At 47.6% G+C, this 23,690-nt stretch overlaps 1 protein-coding gene across 2 annotated transcripts in view; it reads left to right on the top strand.

The window, feature by feature from the left end:
- LOC106574735 (lysine-specific demethylase 6A) overlaps positions 1-2,002 on the top strand; it is a 53,585-nt gene extending 51,583 nt beyond the window's left edge. For both annotated transcript variants that reach the window (XM_045697931.2, XM_045697930.2), the window contains one exon: positions 184-2,002. In XM_045697931.2, the coding sequence (XP_045553887.1) occupies positions 184-210 (27 nt within the window). In that variant the 3' untranslated portion in view covers positions 211-2,002. The remainder of the gene's footprint in view (positions 1-183) is intronic.
- Positions 2,003-23,690: the final 21,688 nt, after the last annotated feature.

Genomic DNA, 23,690 nt, shown 5'->3' with positions numbered 1-23,690 from the left:
TTGTTGGGATGTACATAGAGATCCTATTAAAGGACTACTTCCTCATTTGATTGGTATATTGGCCGGTGTTTCTGTCGAGTGAGTTCCATGTGCATTTCAATAAATGGAATTCTATAAAATACCTTTTTTTGTTCCCTGTTTCATGCGTTGAATTGGTATTGAACTCCCCCTCTTTCTCGCCAGGCCCCTCTGCATTCATCTTCATCTTGACATTAGACATCCCTTCGGCTTCTGTGGGGCGACCAAGCATTACAGGAACTTTCATTTCAAAGGAAAAATGGACCATTTCTGATATTCAGGAAAGTCGAGACAGTCTCCCCCGTATGGCTGTTCTCCACAGCGACGGCTGGAGGCAGCAGCGGCTGCGTGTGTCTATGCAACCTGTCAAGTGCGCCGTGTCAACCCCCCTCTTCCCCCTGGGGGGCGCCAGAGAGCGCACTTCCCAACACAGGACTCCCCCCTCGTAACAATGGTTCAGCTCTTTTTAATGGAGGACTTAATCCAAAAACATTTGGGAAAGGGGCGGGAATTATTATTGAGTGAAGGTGTTTTGTAGATATTGTATCTGTCACAACTGGCAACACCACCCTAAAAGACTACTGACTGGACAACCTGTTCTCTTTTTTTAATTATTATTCTGTTAACAGGCTGAGATGTGATCCCTTTGTTTTCCTTCCCTCTAAGGAGCACTAGCCTAACTGGTCTTTTTCTATAGTAGATAGTAATTTTAAGACTCTTTGGATGGCAAAATCTACAAAAAAATTGTAATGTGAAGAGTTTAGGTGATTTTCCCTCTTTTTTTTTTTTACAGCTTTTATGTTTTATCTTTGTTATTTTGGAGCTATGACGTTCAGTTTTTGGTTGTTTATTAGGTTTAAAAAAAGAGGAAAAATGTTGGAAAATCAATAGCCAAGTCACAAAGAAAAATGGGTTGCACATTGACCTAAAGGAGAATTTAGCTTTTTTTACAACCAAATATATTTTTGATGTAAATGGCACGTTATTGAAGGGTCCAGACAGTTTTTTGCGATTTCACTTGGATTTGAGAAACTTACCACAACCAGCGATTTGAATTCCTTCATCCTCGTTGTGCAGTATGTGGGTTCTGAAAAATGAACAAAGGCTCCAAATATACCCCAATGTCCTTTTTGAAACGGAAATGCTCTCAGTAGTAAAGCATGTCTTTAGATAGTGTAAAGATGACGTTGTCATTCTGAACTTTATCCGCAACGTTATATTCCATTTTGTTGCGATACCTCCGTCCATTCTACAGGTCACAGCCAAAACACTTGCGTAAATGAGGGATACAAAGTATATTGAAGCAGGTGCTTCCACACAGGCACTTCCAGACGCTTGTTGAATCTATGCCACGGTGCATTGAAGCTGTTCTGGCAGCTCTTGTTGTCCCAACGCCCTATAGTGTTTCCTTTATTTTGGCAGTTACCTGTAGCAGCAGTCTACATGGAGAATGAAACAGCTGGATATGGGGAAATGTCTTGAGACGCACAAAATGGAGTATAGCATTGCGGAATGACACAATTTCAAAGACCTTTATCACGTTTTTTTTCAGGGCCCCCATACTGCACAACGATGAGGAAATGATTCGCTGTTTAACTTTCTCAAACAAGTGAAATCGCATAAAAGTGTGGACTTCTATAACATGCCATTTTCATCAAAATACAGATTTGGTTGTTAATAAAAAGAGCTAACTTCTCCTTTTAAGGAATAAAGTTTGATGTGATTTTTGTTATGTTTCTAATCTTGATGTAAATTTACACTATTTATAAATACATATTTATTGCTTGAAAATATTTGTTGATGGAATGCTGTTATTTTTTTCCAGAGTACCTGCCATTAAATTTGAAGGAGTTTTGTCATTTTAACAACTCCTCGTACATTTTCTATATATAAATAAAACTGCTTAGCAAGCGTTGTACAGAAACTGACATTTAAAATTGTTTTATTGTTTTATGACGAGTCATTAAACACAATTGTCAAATAATCCATGAATGTAATTACTTTCACCAGTGTGTGCTAACAGTATGTCTGCAGAAATAATGAATTGTTTTGCGCTGCAGTGTTTCAACTTCTAAGACATAATGTACATTTCAAGGCCACAGTGAACAAAGGATCCCAGTAAAATATTGTTCTTTCTAGACATAAAAAACGGCCCAATCCAAATACAGCGGACCTCATTAACGCATTAGAAATCACAACTCTGCTTTTCTAACTTGTATTTATTTGATGATACAAAAGCATTGTCACACGGTCTCTGAATTGGGAGAAAATACTTACCGTGAGATTAAGTGACAAGTGAGTGATTATTTGAGTAGGGCCTAAAACCCAGCAGACAATGTAGCTGTAGAATCACCCACACAGAATTCTACACTGTATGCCAGGTCAACAACCTACCAGCAAACTGAACTAAAGATGGCTGTATGTACATTTAGAATACAACATATACTAAATCACAGTACATGGAATTGATACAGTCACAATATTTGAGACATGAAGATCACGGCAGCCATCAGCGACCCAGTAGCCAGATGTAGCTGCTGACTGCCCCACAGGATCTACACTGACTACTGAGCAGCTGACAGACACCGACACGGCTGGCCAACCTTGCTTGGCACAGTCCAAGCAAAGACGGCCGTCTCTTGTCACTGGGTTAGCACTGAATACCTGGGAGCTTGTGACTTATTTAACCACATCAAGCTGAGGATCACTAGTAATCCAATAAGGCCTTGTTAAGGGTTTCTCCGCGTCTGTTTTTAGCCTCTGAGATGAAGTACTGCTGGTTGCCGGGTTAAGACCTTTGCAGGAAGTAATCCTGACTGGGCCACTCATTCACCTACAAAGAGTTTTTCAGCAAGGTGCTGCCAGTATAGCAGCGCTGTCATCAGGTCCAGGCAGCTTCATACCTATACAGTGAACAGAGAAGAGAGGTCAGTTGCATAGAACTGACATTAAATGCAGAAATTGACATTCAGTCAATGGAGCTCAGTTGACCACATCTCTTCCAGGTTAATAGTGCCTGTTTTATTATTATACTGAGGACTTCTAGTTGGAGGGAGATTGATTCTCCTTTAATCAGCCTGTTGTGACGTGGAAACAGAAGATCAAAGGGAATCTGGTGGCCTTGGGTTGAAGATAATGGAAAGTCAAACAGGGGAGCAAAGTTCTACCCCACTTTAACCTAACCCCAATCCCCAGGTTTTAGTGATAAACCCTGTTATTTCCCCACACATTTAGCCCTTCCCCCACATGTGTTTGTGCAGTGTGACTGTATGTGATGGTGTCTGAGTGAATTTTACATATGTTATAGGTCGCACTAGGAGGGAGATTATACAATATGATGCCCCAGACCCCTCAAATTCAACTCTGGACCTCGAAGCCAGTTCCATTGCATTGTTCCCCTCTAATCAGGGACTGATTTAGACCAGGAATGAATTATCAAGTAGAACAGAAAACCAGCAGCCTCCGGACCTCGTAGGGTAAGAGTTGAGTACCCCTGCCCTAGACGTTTCTGCTCTGAACTGCTGATTTAATCATTATGACACTGATCCAGGTGCAGTTGTTAAGTAGACAAAGCACTTTTCCATGACGCCACTGAACCTGGCTGGCCCATAGAGATTGATAGAGGACTCATCTTTATATCTGTACCATTATAGCATCTGTGACAGCTTGGGTAGCGTCATTGAGGTTAAAACCCATAGGAATCCCAACCCAGTTTACTACTAGACTACTTTAAAATGGTGGATGATGGCAATGTCCAATAGCAATGTCCATGCTAAAACGAGTTATATCCATGATGAGTCCTCTATCTACCTCTATGGGGTGGCCCCCTCTATTACTGTATCTCTTTGGTTGAAATCTTGAGGCCCAGGTAAGGGAATTGGGTGGTCAACTGCCATATATGGGTATGGAGACACTAAACAGTCAGGCGTGTGTGTTTGTGTGTTGAGGGACTATCACTTGTGACATAGGCTAGGATTCAATCCGATCGCGCCGACAATTCATGGTAAACGCTGCAGATCTTAGCTCAATCTGAAATGACCTTGAAATGTCAAGACAACTCAACTGCTATCCACTGACTTCTCTGTTTTCCCCTCGGACCTGTCTAGCGATAATGGACAGAGCAGACAACACCAAGGCCTAGATTCAATCAGATCAAGTGTTAAACAGCGATAGCAGACACCCGCATAGCTGATGTTTTGGCGGTGTTGGAAGTGGAACTGGGTTGGAGCCCTCAAATCGGTGAGCAGCTGCTCTTGCGATAATTGTCACGAAGCCACACCCACGCGTTAGAAATTCAGAATGAGAGAATTTAGGCTATATAGAAATAATTACACTCAAATTGAAAAATCATTCAACGTAATACACAATCCAGTGTTCGAACTGGTAAAGAAGGCTGCATGGGATTTCTGTTAATGCGACTCCGTTCAGCCAATGGCAATGTCCGCTTCTGGTATAATGCCAGGAGCCGCTTGTGGATTTGCCAGCTCTAACACAGCTCCACCACCGCCAAAACAACCCCTATGCAGATGTCGGGCAAAGCGGATCTGATTGAATAGAGCATTAAACGAAGAGTCAAGTTCACCATGAGATGGATCATGTGACTCACAGGCTTCTTAGAATGAAGGCTTTAAATGCTAGTTCCATTTACAACCAGTTGTGCAAACGCAGTCTATGGCTAGGTTCCTACTACCCATGGTGATTGAATTCTCCTAGACTTTCCCTTATCCTAGAGACTGGGGGGAAAGGTAGGGGCAGCAGGTGAGAAACAGAGGAGACTTCCTGGCTTGTCTGCTATCGGGTAGACAGGAAACTAGCGGTGCATGATAAGATGTTAAAGAGTTAGCAGAACTCATAACACTGAATATGTCTTTCCACCACCATGTGAGCACTAACCAACGGTCATGGCCTAATTCACTCCCCCCTCTCTCTCTCTCTCCTCTGTGAGAGCTGGCGACGTGAGAGGTATTTGAAGAGAGGGGCAACCTTTCTGCAGGGGTAAGTGTGAGCTGTTCCCTTAATGGCCCCTGTTTCTCCCTCCCTCCCCCTCTTCGTTTCCTTCCTGTTCCCTCTCTCTGGCCGTGTTGCAGACAGGTGGCCTTGACTGCTAATTTTAGCCCTGTTCATTGTCCCGATGGGTTTCTCGCAGCTATGGGCCTGCAATCAACCAACTGGTTCAGTGTGTGAGCTGGGGTCAGTCGGACAACTCTCTTCGTACACACACTCACACCAACACACACCTTCATCATCTCTGACTCATTCATTCATCCTGACTTCTACAACTAACATGCTGTATTTTGATTGGCTCCTGTCCCCAGCCAATGCCAGGTCTCTCTCATGTAGCCCATTGATAAAGTCAGGGTCCTATAGAACATGGCACACACTGTTCCTCCAGAGGCCAAGTCCATTCATTCATAACACAGCCATATGCTCAGAGGGTGTACGGGTGACACCAAGCCCTAAACATGACCATACATAACAATAGAGTTACAACCACATGCACACACACACTGCTGCACACATGAGAGAGACCTGTACAACTAGTAAAACATCTGACGGATACATAACCACGATGACACACACTCACCCCAACAGGTTTTGTACTCACTGTGTTTGATGTGTGTGATTCCCAGACCCAGGGCTCCTGGCATCTCTTTGATTCCAGCTTCACCGTTCACACTCTCTCTCTCTCTCTCTTCTCTTCTTTCTCTCAGTCGCAGCACTTTTCCTTGTCACCTTTCTTTCCTCTGCGGAGAACGAGAGGGGACAGAGAGAGGGGGAGGGGAAGGAAGAAAGAGAGAGGGGGAAGGGAAGGAAGAAAGAGAGAGGGGGCAGAGAGAGGGGGAGGGGAAGGAAGAAAGAGAGAGGGGGCAGAGAGAGGGGAGGGGAAGGAAGAAAGAGAGAGGGGGCAGAGAGAGGGGAGGGGAAGGAAGAAAGAGAGAGGGGGCAGAGAGAGGGGGAAGGGAAGGAAGAAAGAGAGAGGGGGCAGAGAGAGGGGGAGGGGAAGGAAGAAAGAGAGAGGGGGCAGAGAGAGGGGAGGGGAAGGAAGAAAGAGAGAGGGGGCAGAGAGAGGGGGAGGGGAAGGAAGAAAGAGAGAGGGGGCAGAGAGAGGGGGAGGGGAAGGAAGAAAGAGAGAGGGGGCAGAGAGAGGGGGAGGGGAAGGAAGAAAGAGAGGGGGAGAGAGAGGGGAGGGGAAGGAAGAAAGAGAGAGGGGGCAGAGAGAGGGGGAGGGGAAGGAAGAAAGAGAGGGGGAGAGAGAGGGGAGGGGAAGGAAGAAAGAGAGAGGGGGCAGAGAGAGGGGGATGGGAAGGAAGAAAGAGAGAGGGGGCAGAGAGAGGGGGATGGGAAGGAAGAAAGAGAGAGGGGGAGAGAGAGGGGAGGGGAAGGAAGAAAGAGAGAGGGGGCAGAGAGAGGGGGAGGGGAAGGAAGAAAGAGAGGGGGAGAGAGAGGGGAGGGGAAGGAAGAAAGAGAGAGGGGGCAGAGAGAGGGGGATGGGAAGGAAGAAAGAGAGAGGGGGAGAGAGAGGGGAGGGGAAGGAAGAAAGAGAGAGGGGGCAGAGAGAGGGGGAGGGGAAGGAAGAAAGAGAGGGGGAGAGAGAGGGGAGGGGAAGGAAGAAAGAAGAGAGGGGGCAGAGAGAGGGGAAGAAACAGAGAGAGATTCCATGTGAAACAGCATTCCAGTGTGTTCAATAGGTAATGAGCTTTAGATGTGCCAGTCTTGAGGCAGGGCCCAGTGTTCTCTATTTCTTCCTACTTGTCTGTTCTTTGGCTCTTTTGTCACCTGTGTCCATCGTGTTCTTCTACTATCCTAGATTTCTCTTTTATCTCTCAATGAATCCTCATACTTCAGTATGCATGTGTGATGGAGATGGCAGACTTCTTTAAAAGGAGCCGGTAGCATTAGGGGGCTGGGCATTCTCAGTCTGGCCAATGACTGGTCCGGAAGCGCAAGTAACTCTGATATATTTGTGAATGGGGAGGCTTGGAAGAGGACACTCATTGAGAAAACTAGGGGAGTTGGTTTTCCGTGTAGCAACTGACCCAGAGACAGTGCCATGATCTCAAGTACAGAGCAATCATATTGTGTTGCATCTGACTCTTGATCCTTCATTGTGCCAGTGTTTTAATCAAATAAATGAATACAATTCATCTACGGTAGTTCTGTCAAAATTAGTTTGGCCATCAGGTGACCTAGTGGTGGTTTTCCATTGGTTCTTCCTGTGCTGCGTTTCTGCAGTATGTTGCCATGGAAACCTGGAGCCAAGGGTACTTGACTGTTCAAAGTGGAGGAGTTATGTGTGTGTGTGTGCGTGTAGAGATGGATTTGTTTGTTTAATCTTTATTTAACTAGGCAAGTCAGTTAAGAACAAATCCTTATTTACAATAACGGCCTCCCCTCGGCCAAACCCACGTTGTGCCAATTGTGTGCCGCCCTCATCTGCCCTTACGGGGAGGGAAACAGTTAAACACTGCCCTATGGGGAGGGAAACAGTTAAACACTGCTCCTATGGGGAGGGAAACAGTTAAACACTGCCCTATGGGGAGGGAAACAGTAAAACACTGCTCCTATGGGGAGGGAAACAGTTAAACACTGCTCCTATGGGGAGGGAAACAGTTAAACACTGCCCCTATGGGGAGGGAAACAGTTAAACACTGCTCCTATGGGGAAGGAAACAGTTAAACACTGCTCCTATGGGGAGGGAAACAGTTAAACACTGCTCCTATGGGGAGGGAAACAGTTAAACACTGCTCCTATGGGGAGGGAAACAGTTAAACACTGCTCCTATGGGGAGGGAAACAGTAAAACACTGCCCTATGGGGAGGGAAACAGTTAAACACTGCTCCTATGGGGAGGGAAACAGTTAAACACTGCTCCTATGGGGAGGGAAACAGTAAAACACTGCCCTATGGGGAGGGAAACAGTTAAACACGGCTCCTATGGGGAGGGAAACAGTTAACACTGCTCCTATGGGGAGGGAAACAGTTAAACACTGCTCCTATGGGGAGGGAAACAGTAAAACACTGCTCCTATGGGGAGGGAAACAGTAAAACACTGCTCCTATGGGGAGGGAAACAGTTAAACACTGCTCCTATGGGGAGGGAAACAGTTAAACACTGCCCCTATGGGGAGGGAAACAGTTAAACACTGCTCCTATGGGGAAGGAAACAGTTAAACACTGCTCCTATGGGGAGGGAAACAGTTAAACACTGCTCCTATGGGGAGGGAAACAGTTAAACACTGCTCCTATGGGGAGGGAAACAGTTAAACACTGCTCCTATGGGGAGGGAAACAGTAAAACACTGCCCTATGGGGAGGGAAACAGTTAAACACTGCTCCTATGGGGAGGGAAACAGTTAAACACTGCTCCTATGGGGAGGGAAACAGTAAAACACTGCCCTATGGGGAGGGAAACAGTTAAACACGGCTCCTATGGGGAGGGAAACAGTTAACACTGCTCCTATGGGGAGGGAAACAGTTAAACACTGCTCCTATGGGGAGGGAAACAGTAAAACACTGCTCCTATGGGGAGGGAAACAGTAAAACACTGCTCCTATGGGGAGGGAAACAGTTAAACACTGCTCCTATGGGGAGGGAAACAGTTAAACACTGCTCCTATGGGGAAGGAAACAGTTAAACACTGCTCCTATGGGGAAGGAAACAGTTAAACACTGCTCCTATGGGGAGGGAAACAGTTAAACACTGCTCCTATGGGGAGGGAAACAGTTAAACACTGCTCCTATGGGGAGGGAAACAGTTAAACACTGCTCCTATGGGGAGGGAAACAGTTAAACACTGCTCCTATGGGGAGGGAAACAGTTAAACACTGCTCCTATGGGGAGGGAAACAGTTAAACACTGCTCCTATGGGGAGGGAAACAGTTAAACACTGCTCCTATGGGGAGGGAAACAGTTAAACACTGCTCCTATGGGGAGGGAAACAGTTAAACACTGCTCCTATGGGGAGGGAAACAGTTAAACACTGCTCCTATGGGGAGGGAAACAGTTAAACACTGCTCCTATGGGGAGGGAAACAGTTAAACACTGCTCCTATGGGGAGGGAAACAGTTAAACACTGCTCCTATGGGGAGGGAAACAGTTAAACACTGCCCTATGGGGAGGGAAACAGTTAAACACTGCTCCTATGGGGAGGGAAACAGTTAAACACTGCTCCTATGGGGAGGGAAACAGTTAAACACTGCCCCTATGGGGAGGGAAACAGTTAAACACTGCTCCTATGGGGAGGGAAACAGTTAAACACTGCTCCTATGGGGAGGGAAACAGTTAAACACTGCTCCTATGGGGAGGGAAACAGTTAAACACTGCTCCTATGGGGAGGGAAACAGTTAAACACTGCCCCTATGGGGAGGGAAACAGTTAAACACTGCTCCTATGGGGAGGGAAACAGTAAAACACTGCTCCTATGGGGAGGGAAACAGTTAAACACTGCTCCTATGGGGAGGGAAACAGTTAAACACTGCTCCTATGGGGAGGGAAACAGTTAAACACTGCCCCTATGGGGAGGGAAACAGTTAAACACTGCTCCTATGGGGAGGGAAACAGTTAAACACTGCTCCTATGGGGAGGGAAACAGTAAAACACTGCTCCTATGGGGAGGGAAACAGTAAAACACTGCTCCTATGGGGAGGGAAACAGTTAAACACTGCTCCTATGGGGAGGGAAACAGTTAAACACTGCTCCTATGGGGAGGGAAACAGTTAAACACTGCTCCTATGGGGAGGGAAACAGTTAAACACTGCTCCTATGGGGAGGGAAACAGTAAAACACTGCTCCTATGGGGAGGGAAACAGTTAAACACTGCTCCTATGGGGAGGGAAACAGTTAAACACTGCCCCTATGGGGAGGGAAACAGTTAAACACTGCTCCTATGGGGAGGGAAACAGTTAAACACTGCTCCTATGGGGAGGGAAACAGTAAAACACTGCTCCTATGGGGAGGGAAACAGTTAAACACTGCTCCTATGGGGAGGGAAACAGTTAAACACTGCTCCTATGGGGAAGGAAACAGTTAAACACTGCTCCTATGGGGAGGGAAACAGTTAAACACTGCTCCTATGGGGAGGGAAACAGTTAAACACTGCTCCTATGGGGAGGGAAACAGTTAAACACTGCTCCTATGGGGAGGGAAACAGTTAAACACTGCTCCTATGGGGAGGGAAACAGTTAAACACTGCTCCTATGGGGAGGGAAACAGTTAAACACTGCTCCTATGGGGAGGGAAACAGTTAAACACTGCTCCTATGGGGAGGGAAACAGTTAAACACTGCTCCTATGGGGAGGGAAACAGTTAAACACTGCTCCTATGGGGAGGGAAACAGTTAAACACTGCTCCTATGGGGAGGGAAACAGTTAAACACTGCTCCTATGGGGAGGGAAACAGTTAAACACTGCTCCTATGGGGAGGGAAACAGTTAAACACTGCTCCTATGGGGAGGGAAACAGTTAAACACTGCTCCTATGGGGAGGGAAACAGTTAAACACTGCTCCTATGGGGAGGGAAACAGTTAAACACTGCTCCTATGGGGAGGGAAACAGTTAAACACTGCCCCTATGGGGAGGGAAACAGTAAAACACTGCTCCTATGGGGAGGGAAACAGTTAAACACTGCTCCTATGGGGAGGGAAACAGTTAAACACTGCTCCTATGGGGAGGGAAACAGTTAAACACTGCTCCTATGGGGAGGGAAACAGTTAAACACTGCTCCTATGGGGAGGGAAACAGTTAAACACTGCTCCTATGGGGAGGGAAACAGTTAAACACTGCTCCTATGGGGAGGGAAACAGTTAAACACTGCTCCTATGGGGAGGGAAACAGTTAAACACTGCTCCTATGGGGAGGGAAACAGTTAAACACTGCTCCTATGGGGAGGGAAACAGTTAAACACTGCTCCTATGGGGAGGGAAACAGTTAAACACTGCCCCTATGGGGAGGGAAACAGTTAAACACTGCCCCTATGGGGAGGGAAACAGTTAAACACTGCTCCTATGGGGAGGGAAACAGTAAAACACTGCCCTATGGGGAGGGAAACAGTTAAACACTGCTCCTATGGGGAGGGAAACAGTTAAACACTGCTCCTATGGGGAGGGAAACAGTTAAACACTGCTCCTATGGGGAGGGAAACAGTTAAACACTGCTCCTATGGGGAGGGAAACAGTTAAACACTGCTCCTATGGGGAGGGAAACAGTTAAACACTGCTCCTATGGGGAGGGAAACAGTTAAACACTGCCCTATGGGGAGGGAAACAGTTAAACACTGCTCCTATGGGGAGGGAAACAGTTAAACACTGCTCCTATGGGGAGGGAAACAGTTAAACACTGCTCCTATGGGGAGGGAAACAGTTAAACACTGCTCCTATGGGGAGGGAAACAGTTAAACACTGCTCCTATGGGGAGGGAAACAGTTAAACACTGCTCCTATGGGGAGGGAAACAGTTAAACACTGCTCCTATGGGGAGGGAAACAGTTAAACACTGCTCCTATGGGGAGGGAAACAGTTAAACACTGCTCCTATGGGGAGGGAAACAGTAAAACACTGCCCCTATGGGGAGGGAAACAGTTAAACACTGCTCCTATGGGGAGGGAAACAGTTAAACACTGCTCCTATGGGGAGGGAAACAGTTAAACACTGCTCCTATGGGGAGGGAAACAGTTAAACACTGCTCCTATGGGGAGGGAAACAGTTAAACACTGCCCTATGGGGAGGGAAACAGTTAAACACTGCTCCTATGGGGAGGGAAACAGTTAAACACTGCTCCTATGGGGAGGGAAACAGTTAAACACTGCTCCTATGGGGAGGGAAACAGTTAAACACTGCTCCTATGGGGAGGGAAACAGTTAAACACTGCTCCTATGGGGAGGGAAACAGTTAAACACTGCCCCTATGGGGAGGGAAACAGTTAAACACTGCTCCTATGGGGAGGGAAACAGTTAAACACTGCTCCTATGGGGAGGGAAACAGTTAAACACTGCTCCTATGGGGAGGGAAACAGTTAAACACTGCTCCTATGGGGAGGGAAACAGTTAAACACTGCCCCTATGGGGAGGGAAACAGTTAAACACTGCTCCTATGGGGAGGGAAACAGTTAAACACTGCTCCTATGGGGAGGGAAACAGTTAAACACTGCTCCTATGGGGAGGGAAACAGTTAAACACTGCTCCTATGGGGAGGGAAACAGTTAAACACTGCTCCTATGGGGAGGGAAACAGTTAAACACTGCTCCTATGGGGAGGGAAACAGTTAAACACTGCTCCTATGGGGAGGGAAACAGTTAAACACTGCTCCTATGGGGAGGGAAACAGTTAAACACTGCTCCTATGGGGAGGGAAACAGTTAAACACTGCTCCTATGGGGAGGGAAACAGTTAAACACTGCTCCTATGGGGAGGGAAACAGTTAAACACTGCTCCTATGGGGAGGGAAACAGTTAAACACTGCTCCTATGGGGAGGGAAACAGTTAAACACTGCTCCTATGGGGAGGGAAACAGTTAAACACTGCTCCTATGGGGAGGGAAACAGTTAAACACTGCTCCTATGGGGAGGGAAACAGTTAAACACTGCTCCTATGGGGAGGGAAACAGTTAAACACTGCTCCTATGGGGAGGGAAACAGTTAAACACTGCTCCTATGGGGAGGGAAACAGTTAAACACTGCTCCTATGGGGAGGGAAACAGTTAAACACTGCTCCTATGGGGAGGGAAACAGTTAAACACTGCTCCTATGGGGAGGGAAACAGTTAAACACTGCTCCTATGGGGAGGGAAACAGTTAAACACTGCTCCTATGGGGAGGGAAACAGTTAAACACTGCTCCTATGGGGAGGGAAACAGTTAAACACTGCCCTATGGGGAGGGAAACAGTTAAACACTGCTCCTATGGGGAGGGAAACAGTTAAACACTGCTCCTATGGGGAGGGAAACAGTTAAACACTGCTCCTATGGGGAGGGAAACAGTTAAACACTGCTCCTATGGGGAGGGAAACAGTTAAACACTGCTCCTATGGGGAGGGAAACAGTTAAACACTGCTCCTATGGGGAGGGAAACAGTTAAACACTGCTCCTATGGGGAGGGAAACAGTTAAACACTGCTCCTATGGGGAGGGAAACAGTTAAACACTGCTCCTATGGGGAGGGAAACAGTAAAACACTGCTCCTATGGGGAGGGAAACAGTTAAACACTGCTCCTATGGGGAGGGAAACAGTTAAACACTGCTCCTATGGGGAGGGAAACAGTTAAACACTGCTCCTATGGGGAGGGAAACAGTTAAACACTGCTCCTATGGGGAGGGAAACAGTTAAACACTGCTCCTATGGGGAGGGAAACAGTTAAACACTGCTCCTATGGGGAGGGAAACAGTTAAACACTGCTCCTATGGGGAGGGAAACAGTTAAACACTGCTCCTATGGGGAGGGAAACAGTTAAACACTGCTCCTATGGGGAGGGAAACAGTTAAACACTGCTCCTATGGGGAGGGAAACAGTTAAACACTGCTCCTATGGGGAGGGAAACAGTTAAACACTGCTCCTATGGGGAGGGAAACAGTTAAACACTGCTCCTATGGGGAGGGAAACAGTTAAACACTGCTCCTATGGGGAGGGAAACAGTTAAACACTGCTCCTATGGGGAGGGAAACAGTTAAACACTGCTCCTATGGGGAGGGAAACAGTTAAACACTGCTCCTATGGGGAGGGAAACAGTTAAACACTGCTCCTATGGGGAGGGAAACAGTTAAACACTGCTCCTATGGGGAGGGAAACAGTTAAACACTGCTCCTATGGGGAGGGAAACAGTTAAACACTGCTCCTATGGGGAGGGAAACAGTTAAACACTGCTCCTATGGGGAGGGAAACAGTTAAACACTGCTCCTATGGGGAGGGAAACAGTTAAACACTGCTCCTATGGGGAGGGAAACAGTTAAACACTGCTCCTATGGGGAGGGAAACAGTTAAACACTGCTCCTATGGGGAGGGAAACAGTTAAACACTGCTCCTATGGGGAGGGAAACAGTTAAACACTGCTCCTATGGGGAGGGAAACAGTTAAACACTGCTCCTATGGGGAGGGAAACAGTTAAACACTGCTCCTATGGGGAGGGAAACAGTTAAACACTGCTCCTATGGGGAGGGAAACAGTTAAACACTGCTCCTATGGGGAGGGAAACAGTTAAACACTGCTCCTATGGGGAGGGAAACAGTTAAACACTGCTCCTATGGGGAGGGAAACAGTTAAACACTGCTCCTATGGGGAGGGAAACAGTTAAACACTGCTCCTATGGGGAGGGAAACAGTTAAACACTGCCCTATGGGGAGGGAAACAGTTAAACACTGCTCCTATGGGGAGGGAAACAGTTAAACACTGCTCCTATGGGGAGGGAAACAGTTAAACACTGCCCCTATGGGGAGGGAAACAGTTAAACACTGCTCCTATGGGGAGGGAAACAGTTAAACACTGCTCCTATGGGGAGGGAAACAGTTAAACACTGCTCCTATGGGGAGGGAAACAGTTAAACACTGCTCCTATGGGGAGGGAAACAGTTAAACACTGCTCCTATGGGGAGGGAAACAGTTAAACACTGCTCCTATGGGGAGGGAAACAGTTAAACACTGCTCCTATGGGGAGGGAAACAGTTAAACACTGCTCCTATGGGGAGGGAAACAGTTAAACACTGCTCCTATGGGGAGGGAAACAGTTAAACACTGCTCCTATGGGGAGGGAAACAGTTAAACACTGCTCCTATGGGGAGGGAAACAGTTAAACACTGCTCCTATGGGGAGGGAAACAGTTAAACACTGCTCCTATGGGGAGGGAAACAGTTAAACACTGCTCCTATGGGGAGGGAAACAGTTAAACACTGCTCCTATGGGGAGGGAAACAGTTAAACACTGCTCCTATGGGGAGGGAAACAGTTAAACACTGCTCCTATGGGGAGGGAAACAGTTAAACACTGCTCCTATGGGGAGGGAAACAGTTAAACACTGCTCCTATGGGGAGGGAAACAGTTAAACACTGCTCCTATGGGGAGGGAAACAGTTAAACACTGCTCCTATGGGGAGGGAAACAGTTAAACACTGCCCCTATGGGGAGGGAAACAGTTAAACACTGCTCCTATGGGGAGGGAAACAGTTAAACACTGCTCCTATGGGGAGGGAAACAGTAAAACACTGCCCCTATGGGGAGGGAAACAGTTAAACACTGCCCCTATGGGGAGGGAAACAGTTAAACACTGCTCCTATGGGGAGGGAAACAGTTAAACACTGCTCCTATGGGGAGGGAAACAGTTAAACACTGCTCCTATGGGGAGGGAAACAGTTAAACACTGCTCCTATGGGGAGGGAAACAGTTAAACACTGCTCCTATGGGGAGGGAAACAGTTAAACACTGCTCCTATGGGGAGGGAAACAGTTAAACACTGCTCCTATGGGGAGGGAAACAGTTAAACACTGCTCCTATGGGGAGGGAAACAGTTAAACACTGCTCCTATGGGGAGGGAAACAGTTAAACACTGCTCCTATGGGGAGGGAAACAGTTAAACACTGCTCCTATGGGGAGGGAAACAGTTAAACACTGCTCCTATGGGGAGGGAAACAGTTAAACACTGCTCCTATGGGGAGGGAAACAGTTAAACACTGCTCCTATGGGGAGGGAAACAGTTAAACACTGCTCCTATGGGGAGGGAAACAGTTAAACACTGCTCCTATGGGGAGGGAAACAGTTAAACACTGCTCCTATGGGGAGGGAAACAGTTAAACACTGCTCCTATGGGGAGGGAAACAGTTAAACACTGCTCCTATGGGGAGGGAAACAGTTAAACACTGCTCCTATGGGGAGGGAAACAGTTAAACACTGCTCCTATGGGGAGGGAAACAGTTAAACACTGCTCCTATGGGGAGGGAAACAGTTAAACACTGCTCCTATGGGGAGGGAAACAGTTAAACACTGCTCCTATGGGGAGGGAAACAGTTAAACACTGCTCCTATGGGGAGGGAAACAGTTAAACACTGCTCCTATGGGGAGGGAAACAGTTAAACACTGCTCCTATGGGGAGGGAAACAGTTAAACACTGCTCCTATGGGGAGGGAAACAGTTAAACACTGCTCCTATGGGGAGGGAAACAGTTAAACACTGCTCCTATGGGGAGGGAAACAGTTAAACACTGCTCCTATGGGGAGGGAAACAGTTAAACACTGCTCCTATGGGGAGGGAAACAGTTAAACACTGCTCCTATGGGGAGGGAAACAGTTAAACACTGCTCCTATGGGGAGGGAAACAGTTAAACACTGCTCCTATGGGGAGGGAAACAGTTAAACACTGCTCCTATGGGGAGGGAAACAGTTAAACACTGCTCCTATGGGGAGGGAAACAGTTAAACACTGCTCCTATGGGGAGGGAAACAGTTAAACACTGCTCCTATGGGGAGGGAAACAGTTAAACACTGCTCCTATGGGGAGGGAAACAGTTAAACACTGCTCCTATGGGGAGGGAAACAGTTAAACACTGCTCCTATGGGGAGGGAAACAGTTAAACACTGCTCCTATGGGGAGGGAAACAGTTAAACACTGCTCCTATGGGGAGGGAAACAGTTAAACACTGCTCCTATGGGGAGGGAAACAGTTAAACACTGCTCCTATGGGGAGGGAAACAGTTAAACACTGCTCCTATGGGGAGGGAAACAGTTAAACACTGCTCCTATGGGGAGGGAAACAGTTAAACACTGCCCTATGGGGAGGGAAACAGTTAAACACTGCTCCTATGGGGAGGGAAACAGTTAAACACTGCTCCTATGGGGAGGGAAACAGTTAAACACTGCTCCTATGGGGAGGGAAACAGTTAAACACTGCTCCTATGGGGAGGGAAACAGTTAAACACTGCTCCTATGGGGAGGGAAACAGTTAAACACTGCTCCTATGGGGAGGGAAACAGTTAAACACTGCTCCTATGGGGAGGGAAACAGTTAAACACTGCTCCTATGGGGAGGGAAACAGTTAAACACTGCTCCTATGGGGAGGGAAACAGTTAAACACTGCTCCTATGGGGAGGGAAACAGTTAAACACTGCTCCTATGGGGAGGGAAACAGTTAAACACTGCTCCTATGGGGAGGGAAACAGTTAAACACTGCCCTATGGGGAGGGAAACAGTTAAACACTGCTCCTATGGGGAGGGAAACAGTTAAACACTGCTCCTATGGGGAGGGAAACAGTTAAACACTGCTCCTATGGGGAGGGAAACAGTTAAACACTGCTCCTATGGGGAGGGAAACAGTTAAACACTGCTCCTATGGGGAGGGAAACAGTTAAACACTGCTCCTATGGGGAGGGAAACAGTTAAACACTGCTCCTATGGGGAGGGAAACAGTTAAACACTGCTCCTATGGGGAGGGAAACAGTTAAACACTGCTCCTATGGGGAGGGAAACAGTTAAACACTGCTCCTATGGGGAGGGAAACAGTTAAACACTGCTCCTATGGGGAGGGAAACAGTTAAACACTGCTCCTATGGGGAGGGAAACAGTTAAACACTGCTCCTATGGGGAGGGAAACAGTTAAACACTGCTCCTATGGGGAGGGAAACAGTTAAACACTGCCCCTATGGGGAGGGAAACAGTTAAACACTGCTCCTATGGGGAGGGAAACAGTTAAACACTGCTCCTATGGGGAGGGAAACAGTTAAACACTGCTCCTATGGGGAGGGAAACAGTTAAACACTGCTCCTATGGGGAGGGAAACAGTTAAACACTGCTCCTATGGGGAGGGAAACAGTTAAACACTGCTCCTATGGGGAGGGAAACAGTTAAACACTGCCCTATGGGGAGGGAAACAGTTAAACACTGCTCCTATGGGGAGGGAAACAGTTAAACACTGCTCCTATGGGGAGGGAAACAGTTAAACACTGCCCCTATGGGGAGGGAAACAGTTAAACACTGCTCCTATGGGGAGGGAAACAGTTAAACACTGCTCCTATGGGGAGGGAAACAGTTAAACACTGCTCCTATGGGGAGGGAAACAGTTAAACACTGCTCCTATGGGGAGGGAAACAGTAAAACACTGCTCCTATGGGGAGGGAAACAGTTAAACACTGCTCCTATGGGGAGGGAAACAGTTAAACACTGCTCCTATGGGGAGGGAAACAGTTAAACACTGCCCCTATGGGGAGGGAAACAGTTAAACACTGCTCCTATGGGGAGGGAAACAGTTAAACACTGCTCCTATGGGGAGGGAAACAGTTAAACACTGCTCCTATGGGGAGGGAAACAGTTAAACACTGCTCCTATGGGGAGGGAAACAGTTAAACACTGCTCCTATGGGGAGGGAAACAGTTAAACACTGCTCCTATGGGGAGGGAAACAGTTAAACACTGCTCCTATGGGGAGGGAAACAGTTAAACACTGCTCCTATGGGGAGGGAAACAGTTAAACACTGCTCCTATGGGGAGGGAAACAGTTAAACACTGCTCCTATGGGGAGGGAAACAGTTAAACACTGCTCCTATGGGGAGGGAAACAGTTAAACACTGCTCCTATGGGGAGGGAAACAGTTAAACACTGCTCCTATGGGGAGGGAAACAGTTAAACACTGCTCCTATGGGGAGGGAAACAGTTAAACACTGCTCCTATGGGGAGGGAAACAGTTAAACACTGCTCCTATGGGGAGGGAAACAGTTAAACACTGCTCCTATGGGGAGGGAAACAGTTAAACACTGCCCCTATGGGGAGGGAAACAGTTAAACACTGCTCCTATGGGGAGGGAAACAGTTAAACACTGCTCCTATGGGGAGGGAAACAGTTAAACACTGCCCCTATGGGGAGGGAAACAGTTAAACACTGCTCCTATGGGGAGGGAAACAGTTAAACACTGCTCCTATGGGGAGGGAAACAGTTAAACACTGCTCCTATGGGGAGGGAAACAGTTAAACACTGCTCCTATGGGGAGGGAAACAGTTAAACACTGCTCCTATGGGGAGGGAAACAGTTAAACACTGCTCCTATGGGGAGGGAAACAGTTAAACACTGCTCCTATGGGGAGGGAAACAGTTAAACACTGCTCCTATGGGGAGGGAAACAGTTAAACACTGCTCCTATGGGGAGGGAAACAGTTAAACACTGCTCCTATGGGGAGGGAAACAGTTAAACACTGCTCCTATGGGGAGGGAAACAGTTAAACACTGCTCCTATGGGGAGGGAAACAGTTAAACACTGCTCCTATGGGGAGGGAAACAGTTAAACACTGCTCCTATGGGGAGGGAAACAGTTAAACACTGCTCCTATGGGGAGGGAAACAGTTAAACACTGCTCCTATGGGGAGGGAAACAGTTAAACACTGCTCCTATGGGGAGGGAAACAGTTAAACACTGCTCCTATGGGGAGGGAAACAGTTAAACACTGCCCCTATGGGGAGGGAAACAGTTAAACACTGCTCCTATGGGGAGGGAAACAGTTAAACACTGCTCCTATGGGGAGGGAAACAGTTAAACACTGCTCCTATGGGGAGGGAAACAGTTAAACACTGCTCCTATGGGGAGGGAAACAGTTAAACACTGCTCCTATGGGGAGGGAAACAGTTAAACACTGCTCCTATGGGGAGGGAAACAGTTAAACACTGCTCCTATGGGGAGGGAAACAGTTAAACACTGCTCCTATGGGGAGGGAAACAGTTAAACACTGCTCCTATGGGGAGGGAAACAGTTAAACACTGCTCCTATGGGGAGGGAAACAGTTAAACACTGCCCCTATGGGGAGGGAAACAGTTAAACACTGCTCCTATGGGGAGGGAAACAGTTAAACACTGCTCCTATGGGGAGGGAAACAGTAAAACACTGCCCCTATGGGGAGGGAAACAGTTAAACACTGCCCCTATGGGGAGGGAAACAGTTAAACACTGCTCCTATGGGGAGGGAAACAGTTAAACACTGCTCCTATGGGGAGGGAAACAGTTAAACACTGCTCCTATGGGGAGGGAAACAGTTAAACACTGCTCCTATGGGGAGGGAAACAGTTAAACACTGCTCCTATGGGGAGGGAAACAGTTAAACACTGCTCCTATGGGGAGGGAAACAGTTAAACACTGCTCCTATGGGGAGGGAAACAGTTAAACACTGCTCCTATGGGGAGGGAAACAGTTAAACACTGCCCCTATGGGGAGGGAAACAGTTAAACACTGCTCCTATGGGGAGGGAAACAGTTAAACACTGCTCCTATGGGGAGGGAAACAGTTAAACACTGCTCCTATGGGGAGGGAAACAGTTAAACACTGCTCCTATGGGGAGGGAAACAGTTAAACACTGCTCCTATGGGGAGGGAAACAGTTAAACACTGCTCCTATGGGGAGGGAAACAGTTAAACACTGCTCCTATGGGGAGGGAAACAGTTAAACACTGCTCCTATGGGGAGGGAAACAGTTAAACACTGCTCCTATGGGGAGGGAAACAGTTAAACACTGCTCCTATGGGGAGGGAAACAGTTAAACACTGCTCCTATGGGGAGGGAAACAGTTAAACACTGCTCCTATGGGGAGGGAAACAGTTAAACACTGCTCCTATGGGGAGGGAAACAGTAAAACACTGCTCCTATGGGGAGGGAAACAGTTAAACACTGCTCCTATGGGGAGGGAAACAGTTAAACACTGCTCCTATGGGGAGGGAAACAGTTAAACACTGCTCCTATGGGGAGGGAAACAGTTAAACACTGCTCCTATGGGGAGGGAAACAGTTAAACACTGCTCCTATGGGGAGGGAAACAGTTAAACACTGCTCCTATGGGGAGGGAAACAGTTAAACACTGCTCCTATGGGGAGGGAAACAGTTAAACACTGCTCCTATGGGGAGGGAAACAGTTAAACACTGCTCCTATGGGGAGGGAAACAGTTAAACACTGCTCCTATGGGGAGGGAAACAGTTAAACACTGCTCCTATGGGGAGGGAAACAGTTAAACACTGCTCCTATGGGGAGGGAAACAGTTAAACACTGCTCCTATGGGGAGGGAAACAGTTAAACACTGCTCCTATGGGGAGGGAAACAGTTAAACACTGCTCCTATGGGGAGGGAAACAGTTAAACACTGCTCCTATGGGGAGGGAAACAGTTAAACACTGCCCCTATGGGGAGGGAAACAGTTAAACACTGCCCCTATGGGGAGGGAAACAGTTAAACACTGCTCCTATGGGGAGGGAAACAGTAAAACACTGCCCCTATGGGGAGGGAAACAGTTAAACACTGCCCCTATGGGGAGGGAAACAGTTAAACACTGCTCCTATGGGGAGGGAAACAGTTAAACACTGCTCCTATGGGGAGGGAAACAGTTAAACACTGCTCCTATGGGGAGGGAAACAGTTAAACACTGCTCCTATGGGGAGGGAAACAGTAAAACACTGCCCTATGGGGAGGGAAACAGTTAAACACTGCTCCTATGGGGAGGGAAACAGTTAAACACTGCTCCTATGGGGAGGGAAACAGTTAAACACTGCTCCTATGGGGAGGGAAACAGTTAAACACTGCTCCTATGGGGAGGGAAACAGTTAAACACTGCTCCTATGGGGAGGGAAACAGTAAAACACTGCCCTATGGGGAGGGAAACAGTTAAACACTGCTCCTATGGGGAGGGAAACAGTTAAACACTGCTCCTATGGGGAGGGAAACAGTTAAACACTGCCCCTATGGGGAGGGAAACAGTTAAACACTGCCCCTATGGGGAGGGAAACAGTTAACACTGCTCCTATGGGGAGGGAAACAGTTAAACACTGCCCCTATGGGGAAGGAAACAGTTAAACACTGCCCCTATGGGGAGGGAAACAGTTAAACACTGCCCCTATGGGGAGGGAAACAGTAAAACACTGCCCTATGGGGAGGGAAACAGTAAAACACTTCTCCTATGGGGAGGGAAACAGTTAAACACTGCCCCTATGGGGAGGGAAACAGTTAAACACTGCCCTATGGGGAGGGAAACAGTTAAACACTGCTCCTATGGGGAGGGAAACAGTTAAACACTGCCCTATGGGGAGGGAAACAGTTAAACACTGCTCCTATGGGGAGGGAAACAGTTAAACACTGCTCCTATGGGGAGGGAAACAGTTAAACACTGCTCCTATGGGGAGGGAAAAAGTTAACACTGCTCCTATGGGGAGGAAAACAGTTAAACACTGCTCCTATGGGGAGGGAAACAGTTAAACACTGCCCCTATGGGGAGGGAAACAGTTAAACACTGCTCCTATGGGGAGGGAAACAGTTAAACACTGCTCCTATGGGGAGGGAAACAGTTAAACACTGCTCCTATGGGGAGGGAAACAGTAAAACACTGCTCCTATGGGGAGGGAAACAGTTAAACACTGCTCCTATGGGGAGGGAAACAGTTAAACACTGCTCCTATGGGGAGGGAAACCGTTAACACTGCCCTATGGGGAGGGAAACAGTTAAACACTGCTCCTATGGGGAGGGAAACAGTTAAACACTGCTCCTATGGGGAGGGAAACAGTTAAACACTGCTCCTATGGGGAGGGAAACAGTTAAACACTGCTCCTATGGGGAGGGAAACAGCTAACACTGCTCCTATGGGGAGGGAAACAGTTAAACACTGCCCTTATGGGGAGGGAAACAGTAAAACACTGCTCCTATGGGGAGGGAAACAGTTAAAAACTTCTCCTATGGGGAGGGAAACAGTTATACACTGCCCTATGGGGAGGGAAACAGTTAAACACTGCCCTATGGGGAGGGAAACAGTAAAACACTGCCCCTATGGGGAGGGAAACAGTTAAACACTGCCCCTATGGGGAGGGAAACAGTTAAACACTGCCCTATGGGGAGGGAAACAGTTAAACACTGCTCCTATGGGGAGGGAAACAGTTAAACACTGCTCCTATGGGGAGGGAAACAGTTAAACACTGCCCCTATGGGGAGGGAAACAGTTAAACACTGCCCCTATGGGGAGGGAAACAGTTAAACACTGCTCCTATGGGGAGGGAAACAGTTAAACACTGCTCCTATGGGGAGGGAAACAGTTAAACACTGCCCTATGGGGAGGGAAACAGTAAAACACTGCTCCTATGGGGAGGGAAACAGTTCAACACTGCTCCTATGGGGAGGGAAACAGTTAAACACTGCTCCTATGGGGAGGGAAACAGTTAAACACTGCCCCTATGGGGAGGGAAACAGTTAAACACTGCCCCTATGGGGAGGGAAACAGTTAAACACTGCTCCTATGGGGAGGGAAACAGTTAAACACTGCTCCTATGGGGAGGGAAACAGTTAAACACTGCTCCTATGGGGAGGGAAACAGTTAAACACTGCTCCTATGGGGAGGGAAACAGTTAAACACTGCTCCTATGGGGAGGGAAACAGTTAAACACTGCTCCTATGGGGAGGGAAACAGTTAAACACTGCTCCTATGGGGAGGGAAACAGTTAAACACTGCTCCTATGGGGAGGGAAACAGTTAAACACTGCTCCTATGGGGAGGGAAACAGTTAAACACTGCTCCTATGGGGAGGGAAACAGTTAAACACTGCTCCTATGGGGAGGGAAACAGTTAAACACTGCTCCTATGGGGAGGGAAACAGTTAAACACTGCTCCTATGGGGAGGGAAACAGTTAAACACTGCTCCTATGGGGAGGGAAACAGTTAAACACTGCTCCTATGGGGAGGGAAACAGTTAAACACTGCTCCTATGGGGAGGGAAACAGT

The sequence above is a fragment of the Salmo salar genome, chromosome 16 (genome assembly GCF_965601325.2).
Source record: "Salmo salar chromosome 16, fSalSal1, whole genome shotgun sequence".
NCBI lineage: Eukaryota > Metazoa > Chordata > Actinopteri > Salmoniformes > Salmonidae > Salmo > Salmo salar.
Note: the sequence above shows the minus strand (reverse complement) of the source record. Positions and strands in the feature narration are given on the sequence as shown.